The sequence below is a fragment of the Gallus gallus genome, chromosome W (genome assembly GCF_016699485.2).
Source record: "Gallus gallus isolate bGalGal1 chromosome W, bGalGal1.mat.broiler.GRCg7b, whole genome shotgun sequence".
Taxonomy (NCBI): domain Eukaryota; kingdom Metazoa; phylum Chordata; class Aves; order Galliformes; family Phasianidae; genus Gallus; species Gallus gallus.
The window spans coordinates 1,903,577-1,922,503 of NC_052571.1; the positions used below are offsets into that span (position 1 = coordinate 1,903,577).

The 18,927-nt window shown below is 44.2% G+C and overlaps 1 protein-coding gene across 2 annotated transcripts in view; it reads left to right on the forward strand.

The window, feature by feature from the left end:
• The window catches only part of LOC100859602 (zinc finger SWIM domain-containing protein 6-like), a 452,492-nt gene that overhangs the window by 400,546 nt on the left and 33,019 nt on the right, over positions 1-18,927 (forward strand). For both annotated transcript variants that reach the window (XM_025144610.3, XM_025144611.3), the window contains one exon: positions 12,507-12,588. In XM_025144610.3, coding sequence (XP_025000378.1) covers positions 12,507-12,588 — 82 coding nt within the window. The remainder of the gene's footprint in view (positions 1-12,506; positions 12,589-18,927) is intronic.

Genomic DNA, 18,927 nt, shown 5'->3' on the forward strand with positions numbered 1-18,927 from the left:
CGATGCTCTTACTCTCCAGCTCGTCTTGGAGTCTATCTCGCTGAATTATGAGAGTGCTTAGTTCAGATTCGAGCTTGGCTTGATGAGACTGAATTTTGGTTATCTCACTTTGGAGACTGAATTTTGCGTGCTGGAGGGCATCTCGCTCAGTTCGGAGTACATCCCGTTTGGACTCGGGGTAGTTCCTCTCGAACTGGAGTGTGTCTCGCTCAGATCGGAGATTCTCCTTCTCGGCTTGGAGATTCTCTCGCTCAGCCCGGAAATTCTCCTTCTCGGCATGGAAACCCTTTTGCTCGGCCCAGACACTCTCCTTCTCGGCTTGGACAATCCTTCTTTCAATTTCTGGAATTCTTTCCCTCTCTGGGATAGTATTAAATAAGGCCCGATAAGCATTAGCCAGGCCCCAAATCATTTGTGCCTCCTCAGATCTGCCTGAGCCGCAACATCCCTGTCTCAAATATCTGTTCAGGCTCTCAGGGTCTTTTAGGTGTTCAGGAGTAAAGTTCCATGACACCAAACATGTCCATTTCTCTAAAGTCTCTCCCAAGTCTCTCCATACACCCTGCCACTCAGTACTCTCTGGTAATAATAATTACAATGACGAACAGTGCATTCAGGGAGATTAACAGTGTGATCAGATGAGCATTCAAACAATCCATGAAGGATTCGAAAGAGAGACTGGGAACCTGCTTCAAAATCACAAGTTTTGTGAAATTAGTAGCTCTCCCTACAAACTGGTTTAAAACAGAGAGGAGAATCTTTTTTTTTTTTTTTTTCCTTCCTCTTTACTAAAGCAAGATAGCAGTGCTCAAAGTTTACAAAATATCTCAAAATACTGACAGTCCGCCTGGACTTTCAAGGTCAAGTTTTCAGTTAGCACCTGTGAAAGAGAGAAACTTTCCCAATGAAGCTCTCCGAGAGCAGAGAGAGATTTGTTCTAAAAAGCAGCTTTTGCCCGCATCCTCCACCAAAAAATTTTGATGGTTTACAGGCTGGTCCGGCCCGGTTCCGTGACTAGTGGGGCGGAGGGATTTCTTTTCCAAAATCCATGCCTTTGGAAAAGGGAAACAGGGGACCTCCCCCAAAAAAAAGAATAATAAAAAAAAAAAAAACAGCGGCAATGATCTGAGGAGAAAGAAACTAATTTACTAAATATAGTATCGGAATGCACGATAACACACTATAATACCATATGTGCCCCAGCTGCTTCGCCTTCAGTTCAGAGTAAGGTATTTTCGGTTTCAGACACTCTCTCTCTCATTTTATTTGATGAATTAGCCTCAATTTCAATTATAATGTATTATATTGTGTTATCTTGCATTCCAATATCATATTTAGTAAAATTAACTTTCCTCCTCAGATTGTTGCCGCTGTTCTGTTTTTGGGCCCAGCTCCTATCTCCCTACCTTCCCCCTCTCCCTTCCCTTTTTTGGGTCGGGGAGTCTATGGGCCTGCTGCCCCCTGTCATGGACACAGATTGATCTAGATAACTCCATGACAATAAGTTTGTTCAGAAAAAACTACTGTTGTAGTAGGCGCTTGACGGGGATATGTGCTGTATGGGATAGGCCTCTCCCTAAGCACAGTGAAAGGGTGCTGTTGTGCTCAGACAGACTGTCCTTGCTAACGAAGTAAACAAGATAAGAAGGCGAAGGAATGAGGAGACAATAGGAGCCAAATAAGGAATTGTAGTAAGGGGCTAAGATCAAGTACGGACGAATCAAGACAGGGCACGACAGCTCAAGTAAAGGTATATAAGCTGTGCTTAGTAGTGAATAGACGCCACTTTGCTGCTCATCATATTGGTGTGTGTCTGCAGTCATTTGGCCCTGATCAGGTAATTGGTCAGTGTACGCAAGAGGGCTAACACAGGAGGCCAACATCGCAGTTGCAGAAGGCAACAAACTACAGTCCAGTGAGCCTCACCTCTGTGCCTGGGAAGATCATGGAGCAGATCCTCCTAGAAGCTATGTTAAGGCACATACAGGATAAAGAGGTGATCCAAGAAAGCCAGCATGGCTTCACCAAGGGCAGATCCCGCCTGACCAACCTGGTGGCCTTCTACGATGGAGTGACGGCTTTAGTGGATGAGGGAAGGGCGATGGGTGTCATCTACCTGGACTTCTGCAAAGCCTTTGACATTGCCCCTCACCACATCCTTTTCACTAAATTGGAGAAGTATGGATTTGAAGGATGGACTGTATGGTGGATTAAGACTTGGTTGGCTGGTCACAGCCAAAGGGTTGTGATGAATGGTATTGTGTCAGGGTGGAGGTCAGTCACAAGTGGTGTCCCACAGGGGTTGGTCTTGGGACTGGTGTTCTTCAACATCTTCATCAATGACATAGATGATGGCCTCGAGTGCACCCTCAGCAAGTTTGCAGATGATAACAAGCTGAGAGGTGCAGTCGATATGTTGGAAGGAAGGGAAGCCATCCAGAGGGAACTGGACAGGCTGGAGAAGTGGGCCCATGTGAACCTAATGAGTTTCAACAAGGCCAAGTACAGGGTGCTGCACTTGGGAAGGGGCAATCCCAGGTGTTTATACTGACTGGGCGACGAACCCCTTGAGAGCAGCCCTGTGGAGAAAGACTTAGGGATCTTGGTAGATGAGAAGCTGGACATGAGCCAGCAGTGTGCGTTTGCAGCCCAGAAGGCCAACTATGTTCTGGGCTGCATTAAAAAAGGGGTGGCCAGCAGGGAGGAGTAGGTGATTGTCCCCCTCTACTTCGCTCTTGTGAGGCCCCATCTGGAGTACTGCGTCCAGGCCTGGGGCCTCCAGTACAGGAAGGACGCAGAGCTCTTGGAATGAGTCCAGAGGAGGACCACTAAGATGATCAGAGGGCTGAAGCACCTCTCCTATGAGGAGAGGTTGAGGGAATTGGGCTTGTTTAGCTTGGAGAAGAGAGGGCTCTGGGTAGACCTCATTGTGGCTTTCCATTACTTAAAGGGAGCATATAAATTGGAGGGGGAACAGCTGTTTACGAGGGTGGATAGTGATAGGACAAGGGGGAATGGTTTTAAACTGAGACAGGGGAGGGTTAGATTAGATATTAGGAGGAAGATTTTCACACAGAGGGTGGTGACACACTGGAACTGGTTGCCCAAGGAGGTTGTGGATGCCCCATCCCTGGAGGCATTCAAGGCCAGGTTGGATGTGGCTGTGGGCAGCCTGGTCTAGTGGTTGGCGACCCTGCCCATAGCAGGGGGGTTGAAACTCGATGATCATTGTGGTCCTTTTCAACCCAGGCCATTCTATGATACTACTATTCTATGAAAAAAAAATGCTGCACAGAACTTGCATGGAAAGTTTGCTTTGGCTAACTGGACAGACACCACAGACATCTCAGTAAGAAAAGCAAGTAGTTTTCTTCTTACAATATCAGTGATCGTGACATTACTATTTGTAGCAATGAAATAAAAAACATAGTAAGTAAAACATAAAGCTGTCAGTGATTAACTATACGTATTAAAGTCATAAAATGCACTCACAAAACAGATTGGAGTCAGTAGCACTTGTAAGAGGATTCTCAGCACATGCCCTCCCAATACTAAGGAGACTTCAAAGTGACATGTAGCCCACTGTCACATCATCTAACTCCTGCCACTCCCTTTAGTCCTAAGTTGTAGATAGAAGTCTATCCATCTTCTTAATTACTCCACGGAGCATGAATGAGCAGGCAATCTTTAATAAACATAGTTACAAGCATCCACCAATGATTTCACGCTTGCCTCCAAACATTCCCACCTTGGCAGCTTAGTGACTGGTTGTTACAAAATAAGAAATTTGCTGGCTTTGTTGACATCAAATATTGCAGTATCATTTTGACTAAACAGTAATCTAAATGCTAGATGAGAAAAAAGCATTTTGAATGAAAGTAAATTTATCTGTAAGGATCAACTCAACGCATTTTGAAATATGAAAACATGGCTAACAGAGCATAGAACCAACATTTAGTTGAAGTCTTTCAGGAAGAAAAACAGGCATCCTTAAGTCAAAATGCTTTGAAGTGCAAATATCTGTCCAATTCTCTCCACCAAAGAGAAGGAGCCTAGGTGACTTCCTTCACTGATGCACACAAAATCGAAGGCTAACACTTTTCCACTATACATGATGAATTTTCAGTTAACTGATGATAAAAGAAACCCCAAGTATTTCAGATAAAGCATGTATTGATCAAGGAGGAGCTGAAGTTAATTTATACTGTAACCCATGTAAGACAAGAAATATTCCACTTCTGTTCAATAAGTTCTTGAGAAACCTCTTATTAAAAAAGGTTTTAGATCTGTGCTATCAATTGAAGAGAGTTTCTCAATAGGTCAGTGCAGTGGAATTGCCAGGTCACACAGCCTGAACCAGTACGTGAGCACGTGAGTGCCTGGAGTGGGAGGGAGCCTAGATCCACCCTTCTTCTCTCTCCCCATCTCAGTGGTGCTTCTAGCCATGCTTATGGGAGCACATATGCACACAGAGTCTGCATGGGTTCCCCTCCCTTTTGCAGTGCGCCAGAGTTTGAACCAGAGAAGGCTGCATCTGCATTCCTCAGCTCACCCTTTTTTCCAAACTGTTGCTGTGAGGGATGAGTTAATTCCTCTTTCTTTGATATCTTGTTCTATAGCACCTGTATCTCAAACAAAGGCTCTGTCATCTCCTTTCTTTGCTTTACAGTCACCAAGTCTGAAAATGATATGAAAACTCTGTGAATTACATAGCTTATCTGAAAAACAAATAAGCATCAAGTGATCACCTGCACTGATTTGCTCATCAGTTCTGCCAGCAGTACCTGTCTGCATGTGTGCAGTAATACTTGCACTGACCTCGCATACAATAGACAAATAGAGGAACGGAAGCCCCTCATGCACCTGCAAATATTATAGTGTCTGTGCTAGTAAGGTTCTGAAAGACAGAATACACTTGAGATGTTCCAACACTAATGACCTGTCATGGTTTATGGGCTGATTTGGCTCGGTTCCGTGACTAGCAGAGGGGAGGGACCTGCAGATCTGCGCCTCCAGAAAGGGGAAACGGGGGATAAAGGGAAAAAGACAAGAGAGGATGGGCCCCAAAAAATAACAACAGCAACAATCAAAGGAGAAACAAACTAATTTAGTAAATAAGATATCAGAATGCAAGATAACACACTATAATACAACATAGAACAATATAATTAAAGCTAATAAACCAAATATAATGAGATAGAGAGTGTCCAAAAGCCGAAGGCCTTACACTAATGCTGAGGCAAGATGGGCAGTCAGGATGAACAGAAGGGAAGAGAGCCTGGTTCCATGACTTTGCCAGGGATTTTATCTTCTCTCTGAATGCAAAGTCCTCTGGGGTACGTAGTTGTTCTTTTCTTCTGGGACAGTTACCTGGACCTAAAGCATTAATTCTTTAACTCCCAGTGAACTACATAATGTTATGATGCGGAATACCGATAACCAAAAATCATAAAACTGACATTCGACCCCTTACTATACATCATCACATCATGCTTAATATATATACAAACAAACAAAAAGAAAACCCAATAATTAACAACCATTAAACACATGCACACACATATGTATATATAAACATGGAATTACTGACTGCACTCCCCCAACATCAAATTCCCTTGTGGTACACATTGAACATCCCCATCTTTCTGCATCACCCACCAAGTGAACCCAGGTCCCTGGGCAAAAACAGTTCCACGGAGAGGTCTGCCCTTTCCAGAGGCTGGAAGGACCCAAACTGCTTTTCCCAACATGCTCTTTACATGTACTACTGGGACCTCATCTCCCTCTACAGTACGTAGGGAGCCGGCAGAACCATCGAGACTGATAGATCCTTGTGTGTTGACCAACCAGGTGGCTTTCGCCAAGTGCTTTTCCCAATGCTTAAATGTTCCACCACCCACTGCTTTCAACATGGTTTTTAACAACCCAATGTACCATTTGATTTTACAAGAAGCTGGTGCATGATAAGGGATATGATAAATCCAATAAATGCCACGATCTTTGGTCCAAATATCCACAAGTGAATTTTTGAAATGAGTCCCATTATCTGACTCAATTGTTTCTAGAGTGCCATGTTGCCATAGGACTTGTTTCTCAAGACATCATGTCATTTCGGGTGGTAGCATGGGGTACTGCATATGTTTCAAGCCACCCAGTGGTTGCCTCCACCATAATAAGCACGTAATGCTTACCATTGCGAAATCGTGGCAAGGTGATATAATCAACCTGCCACGTCTCCCCACATTTATACTTTCGCCATCACCCTTCCCCCCAAGAGAGGTTTCATCCTCTTGGCTTGTTTAATTATGGCACATGTATCACAGTCATGAATAACTTGTGCAATAGCATCCATAGTTAAGTCCACTCCTTTGTGTCTAGCCCACTTATATGTTGCATCTCATTCTTGATGACCCGAAGTTTCATGGGCCCACCGAGCTAGAAATAATTCACCCTTGTTCTGCCAGTCCAAGTCTATTTGAGCCACCTCAATTTTGGCAGCTTGATCTACCTGACGGTTATTTTGTTGTTCTTCAGTAGCCTGACTCTCGGGCACATGAGCCTCTACATGATGCACCTTTACAACCATATTCTTTATTTGGGCAGCAATGTCTTGCCACAGTTCAGCAGCCCAAATAAGTTTACCCCTCCTTTGCCAGTTATTTTGTTCCCACTGCTGTAACCACCCCATAAGGCATTCACCACCATCCATGAATCAGTATAAAGGTAAAGCATTGGCCACCCCTCCCGTTCAGCAACTTCTAGGGTCAGTTGGATAACCTTTACAAAGTATCTTGATTCTCCTTCTCCCTCAGTGGCCTCTGCAACTTGTCACGTGGGTCTCCACACAGCAGCTTTCATTATCACAGTTCTATAATTTTTTTGTTATCGGTATTCCACATCTGCATAGTTAACAAATATACAGACAGATGTGGTCAGAGATCCACAGAGAGTATAGCTAAAAAGATTATAATCAGACATAGATGGAAAATGCTCACCTACACTGTAGGCATACAGGAAAAACTCCAAAAGGAGCAACCTTCAGAAAGAGATCCTTCCTCAGTGGTAGTCAGCCCTTAAATGGGGTCTAGGAGAGGTGGAGGCTGGCTCCACCCCTTCTGGTCACACAGGTGAATTGCCTTCACCTGTGCTGCCACGGCTGACTCAGTGCTCGCCTCAGGTGAACAATCAGAGGTTCAGGCCGTGATTCAGCAGTTACCATATACACATCATAACATTCAGTTCAAATGATATTGTATTACATTGTTTTATTTTGCATTCCGATATCTTTAGTAAATTAACTTTTCTCCTCAGATCGTTGCCGCTGTTTCGCTTTTAGTCCTATCTCCCTACTCTTTCCCCCTTTCCCCTTCCCCCTTTCCTGGGGCATGGGTCTGTAGGTCTCACCACCCCATTAGTCATGGAACTGGGCCTAACCAGCCCGTAAACTGATGACATCCATCTGCGATGCTTCCCCACAATACAACACGATCCATCAGTGAACAGGGCAAATTTCTTTTCATTTTCTGGTAATTCATTGTACGGTGGGTCCTCTTTAGCATGCAATACCTCTTCTCCTGGTGATGTTCCAAACTTTTTACCTTAAGGTCAGTCCATTATCACCTGTAGTATTCCTGGACAAGTGAGGTCCCTTATCTGAGCTCATTGTGTAATCAATGCAGTTCACTTTCTCCAAGTTGCATCTGTGGCATGATGGGTGGAGGGAACCTTTCCCTTAAATATCCAGATTAGCACGTACAGATGGGGTGCTAAAAAGAACTGCATTTCAGTATAGATTAGTTTAGAAGAACCGTGAACTCCGTCATAAATGGCTAATATCTCCTTCACGTTTCGAGTGTAGTTCTTTTCGGACCCCATGTAAACTCAACTACAAAATCCAAGAGGTCGGCCTCAAGTCCCTCTCCTGAGGCCCTTTGCAAAGACTCCAAGTGGGGCCTCTCTCTCCAGCAGCACTGTAGGGGATGTTTTTTACATGATGCCCCATCCGTACTTGCCCCAGGGCCACGGCACAGGCTATCTTTTGTTTGATTGGCTCAAAAGCCTGCCACTGCTCAAGGCTTCATGTACATTTATTCTTCTTCCATGTCACCTGATGAAGAGGCATACGATGAGGCTATACTTTGGAACATGCATTCTCCAAAAACCCACTATGCCCAGAAAAGATTGTGTTTCTTTCTAACTAGTTGGCGGAGACAGCAGTAATTCTGTTGACTGCATCCGTTGGGATGTGATGATCTCCATCTGGTCACTTTATACCTTTAGAACTGAATTTCCCGTGCAGATCCTTTCACTTTGCTTTGCATAATAGCGAAATCAGCTTGCAGAAGAATTTGGATTATTCTCTCTCCTTTCTTGAAAACTTTGCTTGCTGTATTGCCCCACACAATGATGTCATCAATGTACTGCAGGTGCTCGGGAGCACCGCCCTGTTTCAGAACAGTTTGGTTCAACCCCTGGCAAATGGTTAGGCTATGTTTCCACCCCTGGGGCAAACGGTTCCAGGTATACTGAACACCCCTCCCAGTGAAAGCAAACTGTGGCCTTGTCATGGTTTTATGACTTTTGTTGTTGGTATTCCACATCATAACATGATGTAGTGCACTGGGAGTTAAAGAGTTAATGCTCCAGTTCCGTGGATCGTGGATAGTTCCAGGTACCTGTCCCAGAAGAGAAGAAGGGCTACATCTCTCAGAGGACTGTTTGCTGTTCATTTACCATTTTCTACTCACAGGGAATAATAAAAACCACGTGCAGATGAGATGTCCATTTTTTGATCTTCTGACTCATCTCTGTTGCAGGTGCCGTATTGCCTAAGCTTACTTAGACTAGGGCCTTTGGTTTTAGGACACTCTCTCTCATTTTGTTTGATTTATTAGCTTCAATTGTATGATATTGTATTATATTGTGTTATCTTGCATTCTGATATTTTTTTAGTAAATAAGCTTTCCTCCTCAGATGGTTGCTGCTGTTTTGTTTTAGGCCCATCTACCTACCCTCCCCCTTTTTCCCCTTTCCAAGGGCGTGGGTCCGAGGGTCACCCCGTCCCACTAGTCATGGAACTGAGCCAAACCAGCTCGTAAACCATTGAAAAGCCTACACTTTCTGGCTAATGTAATGGAGAAACAAGATGTTAGCAATGTCAATTGCGGCATACCATTTAGCTGCTTTTGACTCCAATTCATATTGGAGTTCTACCATGTCCCATACAGCAACATTCAGTGGAGGATGTGACTTTATTCAAGTCACGGTAGTCTACCATCAGCCTCCATTCGCCAGTGTACTTACAAACTGGCCAAATGGGGCTGTTAAAAGGTGAGTTTTGCTGATCACTACCTGACTCTCTAGTAGACGAGTCAACTTATGAATAGGGAGCAAGGAAACCCTGCTGGTGCGGTACTGCCGTCTGTGCAGTTTTCGTATCAATCAGTACCTGTTGCTCTTGTACATGTAAGAACCCCACAACAGACGGAGCTTCTGACAGGCCAGGCAAAACAGTTGCTTAACACCTTCTGTGTGCACAGCAGCTATTCCAAATGACCATCAATATCCCATGGTGCAGCAATTGGAAAGATGAAATCAATGGAAAAGGTGTTACAACAAAGGCATGATGACAGAAAAACTGGAACAACAGAAAGGTGCCGTAAAGGAAGGGAACAAGATTGATCAGCCATATCAAAAGATTCAAGGTTCACAACGGAAAGCTTCACCAAGGAGGGTTCTCCAGAAGGAGAATCATAGAATGGCCTGGGTTGAAAAGGACCACAATGATCATCGAGTTTCAACCCCCCTGCCATGGGCAGGGTCGCCAACCACTAGACCAGGCTGCCCACAGCCACATCCAACCTGGCCTTGAATGCCTCCAGGGATGGGGCATCCACAACCTCCTTGGGCAACCGGTTCCAGTGTGTCACCACCCTCTGTGTGAAAATCTTCCTCCTAATATCTAATCTAACCCTCCCCTGTCTCAGTTTAAAACCATTCCCCCTTGTCCTATCACTATCCACCCTCGTAAACAGCTGTTCCCCCTCCAATTTATATGCTCCCTTTAAGTAATGGAAAGCCACAATGAGGTCTACCCAGAGCCCTCTCTTCTCCAAGCTAAACAAGCCCAATTCCCTCAACCTCTCCTCATAGGAGAGGTGCTTCAGCCCTCTGATCATCTTAGTGGTCCTCCTCTGGACTCATTCCAAGAGCTCTGCGTCCTTCCTGTACTGGAGGCCCCAGGCCTGGACGCAGTACTCCAGATGGGGCCTCACAAGAGCGAAGTAGAGGGGGACAATCACCTACTCCTCCCTGCTGGCCACCCCTTTTTTAATGCAGCCCAGAACATAGTTGGCCTTCTGGGCTGCAAACGCACACTGCTGGCTCATGTCCAGCTTCTCATCTACCAAGATCCCTAAGTCTTTCTCCACAGGGCTGCTCTCAAGGGGTTCGTCGCCCAGTCAGTATAAACACCTGGGATTGCCCCTTCCCAAGTGCAGCACCCTGTACTTGGCCTTGTTGAAACTCATTAGGTTCACATGGGCCCACTTCTCCAGCCTGTCCAGTTCCCTCTGGATGGCTTCCCTTCCTTCCAACATATCGACTGCACCTCTCAGCTTGTTATCATCTGCAAACTTGCTGAGGGTGCACTCGAGGCCATCATCTATGTCATTGATGAAGATGTTGAAGAACACCAGTCCCAAGACCAACCCCTGTGGGACACCACTTGTGACTGACCTCCACCCTGACACAATACCATTCATCACAACCCTTTGGCTGTGACCAGCCAACCAAGTCTTAATCCACCATACAGTCCATCCTTCAAATCCATACTTCTCCAATTTAGTGAAAAGGATGTGGTGAGGGGCAATGTCAAAGGCTTTGCAGAAGTCCAGGTAGATGACACCCATCGCCCTTCCCTCATCCACTAAAGCCGTCACTCCATCGTAGAAGGCCACCAGGTTGGTCAGGCGGGATCTGCCCTTGGTGAAGCCATGCTGGCTTTCTTGGATCACCTCTTTATCCTGTATGTGCCTTAACATAGCTTCTAGGAGGATCTGCTCCATGATCTTCCCAGGCACAGAGGTGAGGCTCACTGGACTGTAGTTTGTTGCCTTCTGCAACTGCGATGTTGGCCTCCTGTGTTAGCCCTCTTGCGTACACTGACCAATTACCTGATCAGGGCCAAATGACTGCAGACACACACCAATATGATGAGCAGCAAAGTGGCGTCTATTCACTACTAAGCACAGCTTATATACCTTTACTTGAGCTGTCGTGCCCTGTCTTGATTCGTCCGTACTTGATCTTAGCCCCTTACTACAATTCCTTATTTGGCTCCTATTGTCTCCTCATTCCTTCGCCTTCTTATCTTGTTTACTTCGTTAGCAAGGACAGTCTGTCTGAGCACAACAGCACCCTTTCACTGTGCTTAGGGAGAGGCCTATCCCATACAGCACATATCCCCGTCAAGCGCCTACTACAACAGTAGTTTTTTCTGAACAAACTTATTGTCATGGAGTTATCTAGATCAATCTGTGTCCATGACAGGGGGCAGCAGGCCCATAGACTCCCCGACCCAAAAAAGGGAAGGGAGAGGGGGAAGGTAGGGAGATAGGAGCTGGGCCCAAAAACAGAACAGCGGCAACAATCTGAGGAGGAAAGTTAATTTTACTAAATATGATATTGGAATGCAAGATAACACAATATAATACATTATAATTGAAATTGAGGCTAATTCATCAAATAAAATGAGAGAGAGAGTGTCTGAAACCGAAAATACCTTACTCTGAACTGAAGGCGAAGCAGCTGGGGCACACATCCACACACTGCCAGGCAGCGAGCGAGAGAGAGAGCGGGTCTCCTGATTTGTGGGTCTTATCTTCTCCTCTGAATGCAAAGTCCTCTGGGGTATGTAGTTCTCTTCTGAGAACCAGGTATCCGTAAGTCAGTCCACAGAACTGACGTATTAACTCTAATTCCCTGAGCTTGACATGATGTTAGGATGTGGAATACCGATAGCTAAAATCATAAAACCATGACACATATTTGCCCACATTTCAATAAACATTGTAGGCATTAACTGCAAGTGATATAAAATATGTACACTACACTCAAAGCTTTAAAAAATTGCTTTTTCTGAGTTACTAATGGTTTCTGATGGAACTTCTTTGCAGGGACTCTGTTCAGATAGAGAAATTGTTAGTAATTGGTTAGGCATTGTTTCTGTTGGTTTTGTTGTTTTTTTTTTTTTTTTTTCCTATAAAACACAGTCTCTCCTTTATCCTTGAAGAACCTAAAGCTGGAATATACTCTTCTAAGTTAGCTGAGCAGTGTTTTTCAACTCTTTTGACATATCAGCTGAAAAGAGGAAGCAGAGTGGAAAGGGAAAGAAGCTGCTATTTTGAACCCCAGCATCTCTGATTAAATTAAATCCCTAATTGTTGGTATATTGCCTTGATTTAGCAATAGAACTAATTTGTATTTTGTTTATGTCGTTTTAATAGGTGATGCGGATGACGCTGTCAACACTGAATTGGCGACGGCGGGAAATGGTGAGGTGGTTGGTAACGTGTGCAACAGAACTAGGTATGTTCTGAGATACTACTTGAGGACTCCTGCCTTTTTAGTTAAGCTTAGATGATTTGATCTTGCTTATCAATACATAGGATCTGCAAATGTATCCCGGTTTCTGTTGATCTATAACATTCCTTCATGTAGAAGATGTTAATTATGGCAATAGTGAGTAGTTTACTTGAGTACATGACAGAATAAGCCCAGGACAAGTGAGACAATAGTTGAGTAATGCAGTGTGAATTCCTTCCCCCACAAGGTAGAGGGATGCATTACCTGGGAAATATCCCAGATTTCCCCTTGTCTTCTCCATGTTGTGTCTGGGTTTGAGGCTGCAGCAGATAAAAGGCTTCTTGTTATGTGCTGTCATGCTGTGCTACAATTTACTTGCTCTGAAAGGCCAGGTTTAAGGTGCAGGTGAGATAGCTATCAGATCAGCTGTGTGAGAGAGAAACCAGGAAAAAGGTGTATAAAATGCTGAGAATGTCTCACACATAGTGGGAGGATCTAATGAAGAAATACTTTTTTTTTTTTTAAATCCCCTGAATAAATCCAAGCTTAGAATGCAATATCTCCGTTGCTCTGAAAGTAATGTCTCATATTTTTATATGGAAACTACAACAGATACAAAGAGCATAATAATTCTATTTGATAGAGCAAATTCTCAGCTATAAAATGCTATTTTTCAACGTAGGCACCACCATTAGTGAACAAGACCCTGTATGCCAAGCTCATACAAACCTGCACCAGCAGAGGTGACCCACTGTCACCACTGCTGAACATACCACCCCCTGCCTCACTGTGGTAGCATCTCATGTTTGGTCTCCATAAATGTTCAGCAATCATCAATGAATGTCAAGGGGTGCAATTTTTTGGCATGGAGGAATTCAGTTACATACCTTTGCTTCATATGCACTTCCATATCAGACACCATTTTGTCAGACTGGCTCTTGTCATACTACCAGTATCCACTTCTGTCATGTGCTCACATAATAAAATGGGAGGCATTACTTTCGGAGCAGCCCTTGTACATCTTTGTTATGTGGCTATGACATTGTGCAGGCCTCTCCTCCATACTGAAAAACAAACCAAATAGTACTGTATCCATCATTTAACCACACAAAGTTTAAAAAAAAAAAAAAAAAAAGATGGAAGCAGAATCAGTCTCACACTTAGAGGACAGCAGTGAGATAACAGTGTATTCAGCAGGACATTCTGTTCACTTCTGTGCTTTGCCATAGGTTTCCTGTATTGATGAGACATCCCTTTAGCTTCTGTATTCCAGCTTACCATCTGCAAGATGAGAATAAAAAATCTAAAAGTGAAAATGAGGGCATTAAAAACTATGTAACTGTTTAAAGTAATAAAATAACAGCTGTGATAGTGAGGACTATTTAAATACCATGATGATAAGGGAAAATTGTAATCAAATTTTATTCATCACTAGAGATATTTCTGGAAAGCATGCTTCCTTTCTTTCTTTCATAGCATCACAGAATCATAGGGGTTTGAAAGGACCTCTGGAGATCATCTAGTCTAACCACCCTGCTAAAGCAGGTTTCCTAGAGTAGTTTACACATGAAAGCATCCAGGCAGGTTTTGAATATCTCACGAGAAGGAGACTCCACAACATCTCTGGGCAGATTGTTACAGTGCTCTGTCACCCTCAAAGTAAATAAGTTTTTTTTCTCACGTTCAGAATGAACTTACAGTGTTTCAGTTTGTCTGTTGCTCCTTGTCCTGTCACTGTGCACCACAGAAAAGATTCAGGCTTCATCCTCTTGACATCTGCCCTTTAGATATTTATAAGCATTGATAAGATCCCCTCTCAGTCTTCTCCAAGCTGAACAGTCCCAGGTCTCTCAGCCTTTCTTCATAAGGGAGATGCTTCAGGCCCCTAATCACCTTTGTGGCCCTCCACTGCACTCTCTCTAGAAGTTCCCACCTTTCTTGAACTAGGGAGCCCAGAACTGGACACAGTACTCTAGATGTGGCCTCACCAGGACAGAGTAGAGGGGGAGGATAACCTCCCTCAACCTGCTGGCCACACTCTTTTTAATGCACCCCGCTTTAGTCCTTTTTCATTCATTTCTGTTGTGTTGTGTTTAATAGATGATTCTTCCATTTCATAACATCATTAGACTTCTGCTGCTAAGTTTCTTTGCTTTATGCTTAACTAGGAAATTAATGATGTCAGTACCTTGGGAAAATCCAACTTGCATTTGTATTTCCTCAGCCAGAAAGGGATTTTCATGCAATGTTCTTTTTTATTGCTTTTATATCTTTTCTAAGATAATTATTTCTCATTCTTACAGGTATTATTGCCTGGATATTATTTTGTACAGTTGCGTATTTACAGCATCTGAGGCACATACTCAGATGTGAACGATCCAAATAATTTAATACAGGTTCTAACATCCCTTATATACATTCACAAGTTTTCTCTTGTAACTTGCCTACCCGCCTTTACATGTCAACAAAACATTCCACAAACACTCCTTAACCATGCATGCAGGCGCTTATCCAATCAGGGTCATGAGTCGTTCCTAGCCACGCGCGCTTCCTCCAATCAGGGTCATTATCACGCAGCTTACTTGACTTTGTTTTTCTTTCCTTCTGGAGGTGTCCTTGGTTCTCAGCCTTGCTTTCTCATGTTGTTTATCTTGCTCTGCAGCTTCTGCTCTGAATAGTCTTTCTTGTATTCCCACAGTTCCCCCTTTTTTGTTTATTAGCAAACTATTACCATACTACAAAATAATAGGACTAATCATATTAATAACATAATCACAGCTTGTACACAGCATCCTGACTAACTGATTTAGAGCGTTCTCCTTCATTTTGTATAACACTTTGTAACAGTATTGCTGGATGCATTTAGGTTATCATGAGTCAATCAAGGCTTTGATTGTAAACAGGCTGAATGTAAGAAAAGAGAAAAGGCAAAAAAAGCATAATGACTACAAATACTATTAAACCTATTAAGAAAAGAACAAACACGTTTGGCTCATGGCCCAAATTCCTGCAGCCTGGAAGAGAATCCCCGAGGGTCCCATTCTTTGTGTACCAATAACTGATTAGAGAGAGTCTTCAACTTTTGTATACTCTGATGTACTGATTTTTGAATGATCGCTAAGGTTCATATAACACATAACTTCAGAATCTTCACAACCATGCCTTTGGGCTAATAATAGAAAATCAGTGGCCTCATGACTTTGTAAAGTTGCATGTCAGAATCTATATCAGTGGGCAAGCCTGCTAGAGCATCACTAGTGGCATTGCTTAACTTAGTCATCCAACATTCTAACTTGGTGAGTGTGGCTAAAGCTTGAGCAGTGCTGTTTCAGGGTATGTTTGGATTTGAGAGACAGGATGTCTCAGGAGCAGAGACAAGCAAACTATGCACTCAGAGCAGCACAGAGGGTTATGAGTTTTAGTCAACATACACACACACACACACGCACACAGGCATCCATTTTAGATAATCCCATAAGCAGGAACTCCCTAAGCTGGTGCATTATTACTTATTGACCCCTGAGAGAAGGCAAACTGCCAAAAAGGAGAGCGAAGGAACATGCAAGTGGTGGATGCCATAGGCAGTGCCAGCAGGGTGTCCCCTGCTTCAAAGGGCACTTTTCCTCTCTCACCCATTGCAGATTCTCTCCTGCTTTTATTCTTCTCAGGGTCAGAAGGGTTTTTCCATTTGGGCATCGCATCCGCGTGGCCAGTGTGTGATACAGAGCTCAAGTGGAACACTTGATTGCAAAACAAAATGAACTACCAAGGTTAGCTTGCTCTATGAAACAAAATATTTGCAGCTGTAGCCACAAATATCAGTTCCCTTAAAACTATCAGAATACTTTGTTCCATCCCAAGATCATTCTCCAGTCAGGGGCTTTTAGGTCCCTGACATAGGTGCCAATTGAAGGGACCAGTGAACTTAAAAATCTGTTGGGCAGTATTCCAGAACTGTATATTAGAATCATATGTAGAATCAAAGTAAGATAGTGTGCACATTTGTCTCAAGTGATGTACGATCATATTTTTAAAATCCTGTTTAGTGGGATAAAAGAGAGTTAATCATTCTATAACACAGGGTCATCCCTTTGCCTGGGATTCCTTTCCAGGTTTTGTCTTTGCAAATTAAGAAAAGGCTAATTGATAGGCTAAGAACATCATAACCAAACGTTACTGATAATGGGGTGCTGAAATTACACTAAAAGAGCTATTCCCATAGATTCCAACACCAGTAACATCGAATCCTGTTCAATTCACATTTGATCTACTACTAAAATAGAGGAAGAAACACACAGCAACCTAGACAATGCCTAATAATTCTTATTTTTGAGGCTGCATCAGTAACACAGGAAAATGACCCATTTTTGTCATAGCATTACCACTCACTATGGCACCCATAAGTTATCTACAATACAAAAAATTGCAAAACAATACCAGTAAGTAAGAAATACATAATCCCAGTCATTATAAGGGCTGGATGCTATTTTCTGCCTTGAGATGAGGCTGAATATATCGCACTGGAACACACCTAGGGCCAGTCCTGTAGAAACACAAGCATATCTACAACCCAAGTTATCAATGGAAAGGGACCTTCCCAATGCCCTGTGGCCATACTCTGAACATTAACCATTGGCCATTCCTTGAGCATTGGGGAGGCCCCAAAATGACAGTCTACTTGAGTTGTATCTGTATGATCATGATTCAAAAACTTTAGCACGAGCAAAGCCTTAACTTTTCTTGTGGTGTGTCTCCCGTATTCCCCCTTTTTTGTTTATTAAGAGTACATGTTATTGTTTGATGAGCACATTCAATGATAGCTTGTTCAGTGGGAGAACGAGGAATGCCTGTAACATGTCTAACACCCCATTCTTGAAGGAAAATTTGAATGGCCTTGGGAAGCAGGGTCGGAGAGGAGGAGTCAGGGTGTGTGAATCACGTGGGCCATTCAAATGTGGAGAAACCGTAAGCCACCTATTCACCGGACTCCACAGTGAGGTGGAGTTGTTATCTCACTATGAAGCGAGTGATAAGTGTGGGGGCACCTGTTAACAGTCTGGTAACAGGGAGAGGGCAGTGAGGGCACTACTGGCAGCAGGGCAGAGCTGATCAGTCACACCCCATTAAGGCTACCCTAATAGTGCTAGTGAGTCTGCTGGTTTGCCATGGCTGCACCCCAGCAGAAGGCTATTGCCAGGAAAAATGTGGAGACCCAGGCTGAGGTCCCATGCACATGTAAAAGGAAGGCTGCAGCCAAGAAAAATGTGGAGACCCAGACTGAGGTCCCATGCACACATGAAAGGAAGGCTGTGGCCAAGAAAAATGTGGAGACTCAGACTGAGGTCCCAAAACAACATGCTAGTGCGCAGGTCTCTGGCTGTAGTGAGTGCCAGAGCCTGGCCTTTGCAGTGCTGGGTGAGGGGGACAGCACTTGTGTAAGATGCAACCAGCTAAATGACTTAGCCTTGTGGTTGACCTGAAGAAGGAGGTGGAGCGGCTGAGGAGCATAAGGGAATGTGAGAGGGAGATTGATTGGTGGTGCCAGTCCCTATCGGCCCTGAGATCTAGGCAACCAGCTGAGGCTCAACATGGAGCATGTCACCCCCTGCCGCCTTGCAAAGAGGTGATAGAGGGGAACCGATGGGCAGACAGTGTTCTTGCTGCAGTGAGTCCCCTGTCCTCCCCCTAGCAACAATGGTGAAGAACTGAGGGGCATGGGGCAATGGCAAAAGGTCCCTGCTCGGCGATGCAGCAGCACCCACCCAGATATTCCCCTGCCTCACCAGCTGCCCCTGCAGAACAGGTACAGTGCTCTGCAGGGACAACTGGACAATGGTGGTGATGATGGTTCTCCCCACTTGGTGGTGTCACCAAAGTCTAGCTGGACCATACTTAGCATTAAAACCTCATCAGCAAAGAAAAATGACAGGTCACTGTCATTGGTGACTCTCTGCTGAAGGGAGCAGAAGGGCCAATATGTAGACCAGACCCTCTACACAGGGAGGTCTGTTGCCTCCTGGGGGCCTGGGTTAAAGACATAAGGAAGAAACTTCCTTCCCTAGTTTGGCCCTCAGATTACTATCCCCTATTGTTGTTTCAGGTAGGCAGCGATTATATAGGAAGAACTTCCCTAAGGACTATGAAAAAGGACTTCAGAGCCTTGGGGTGACAGGTCAAGGGTTCGGGAGCACAAGTTGTGTTCTCCTCTATCCCTCCAGTTATAGGGAATGATGAGGGACTAAATATGATGGGTCAACAGATTAATACCTGGCTCTGAGACTGGTGTGCCCGGCAGAGTTTTGGGTTTTTGACCTCTGCTCTGTTTGCACGAGCCAAGGCCTG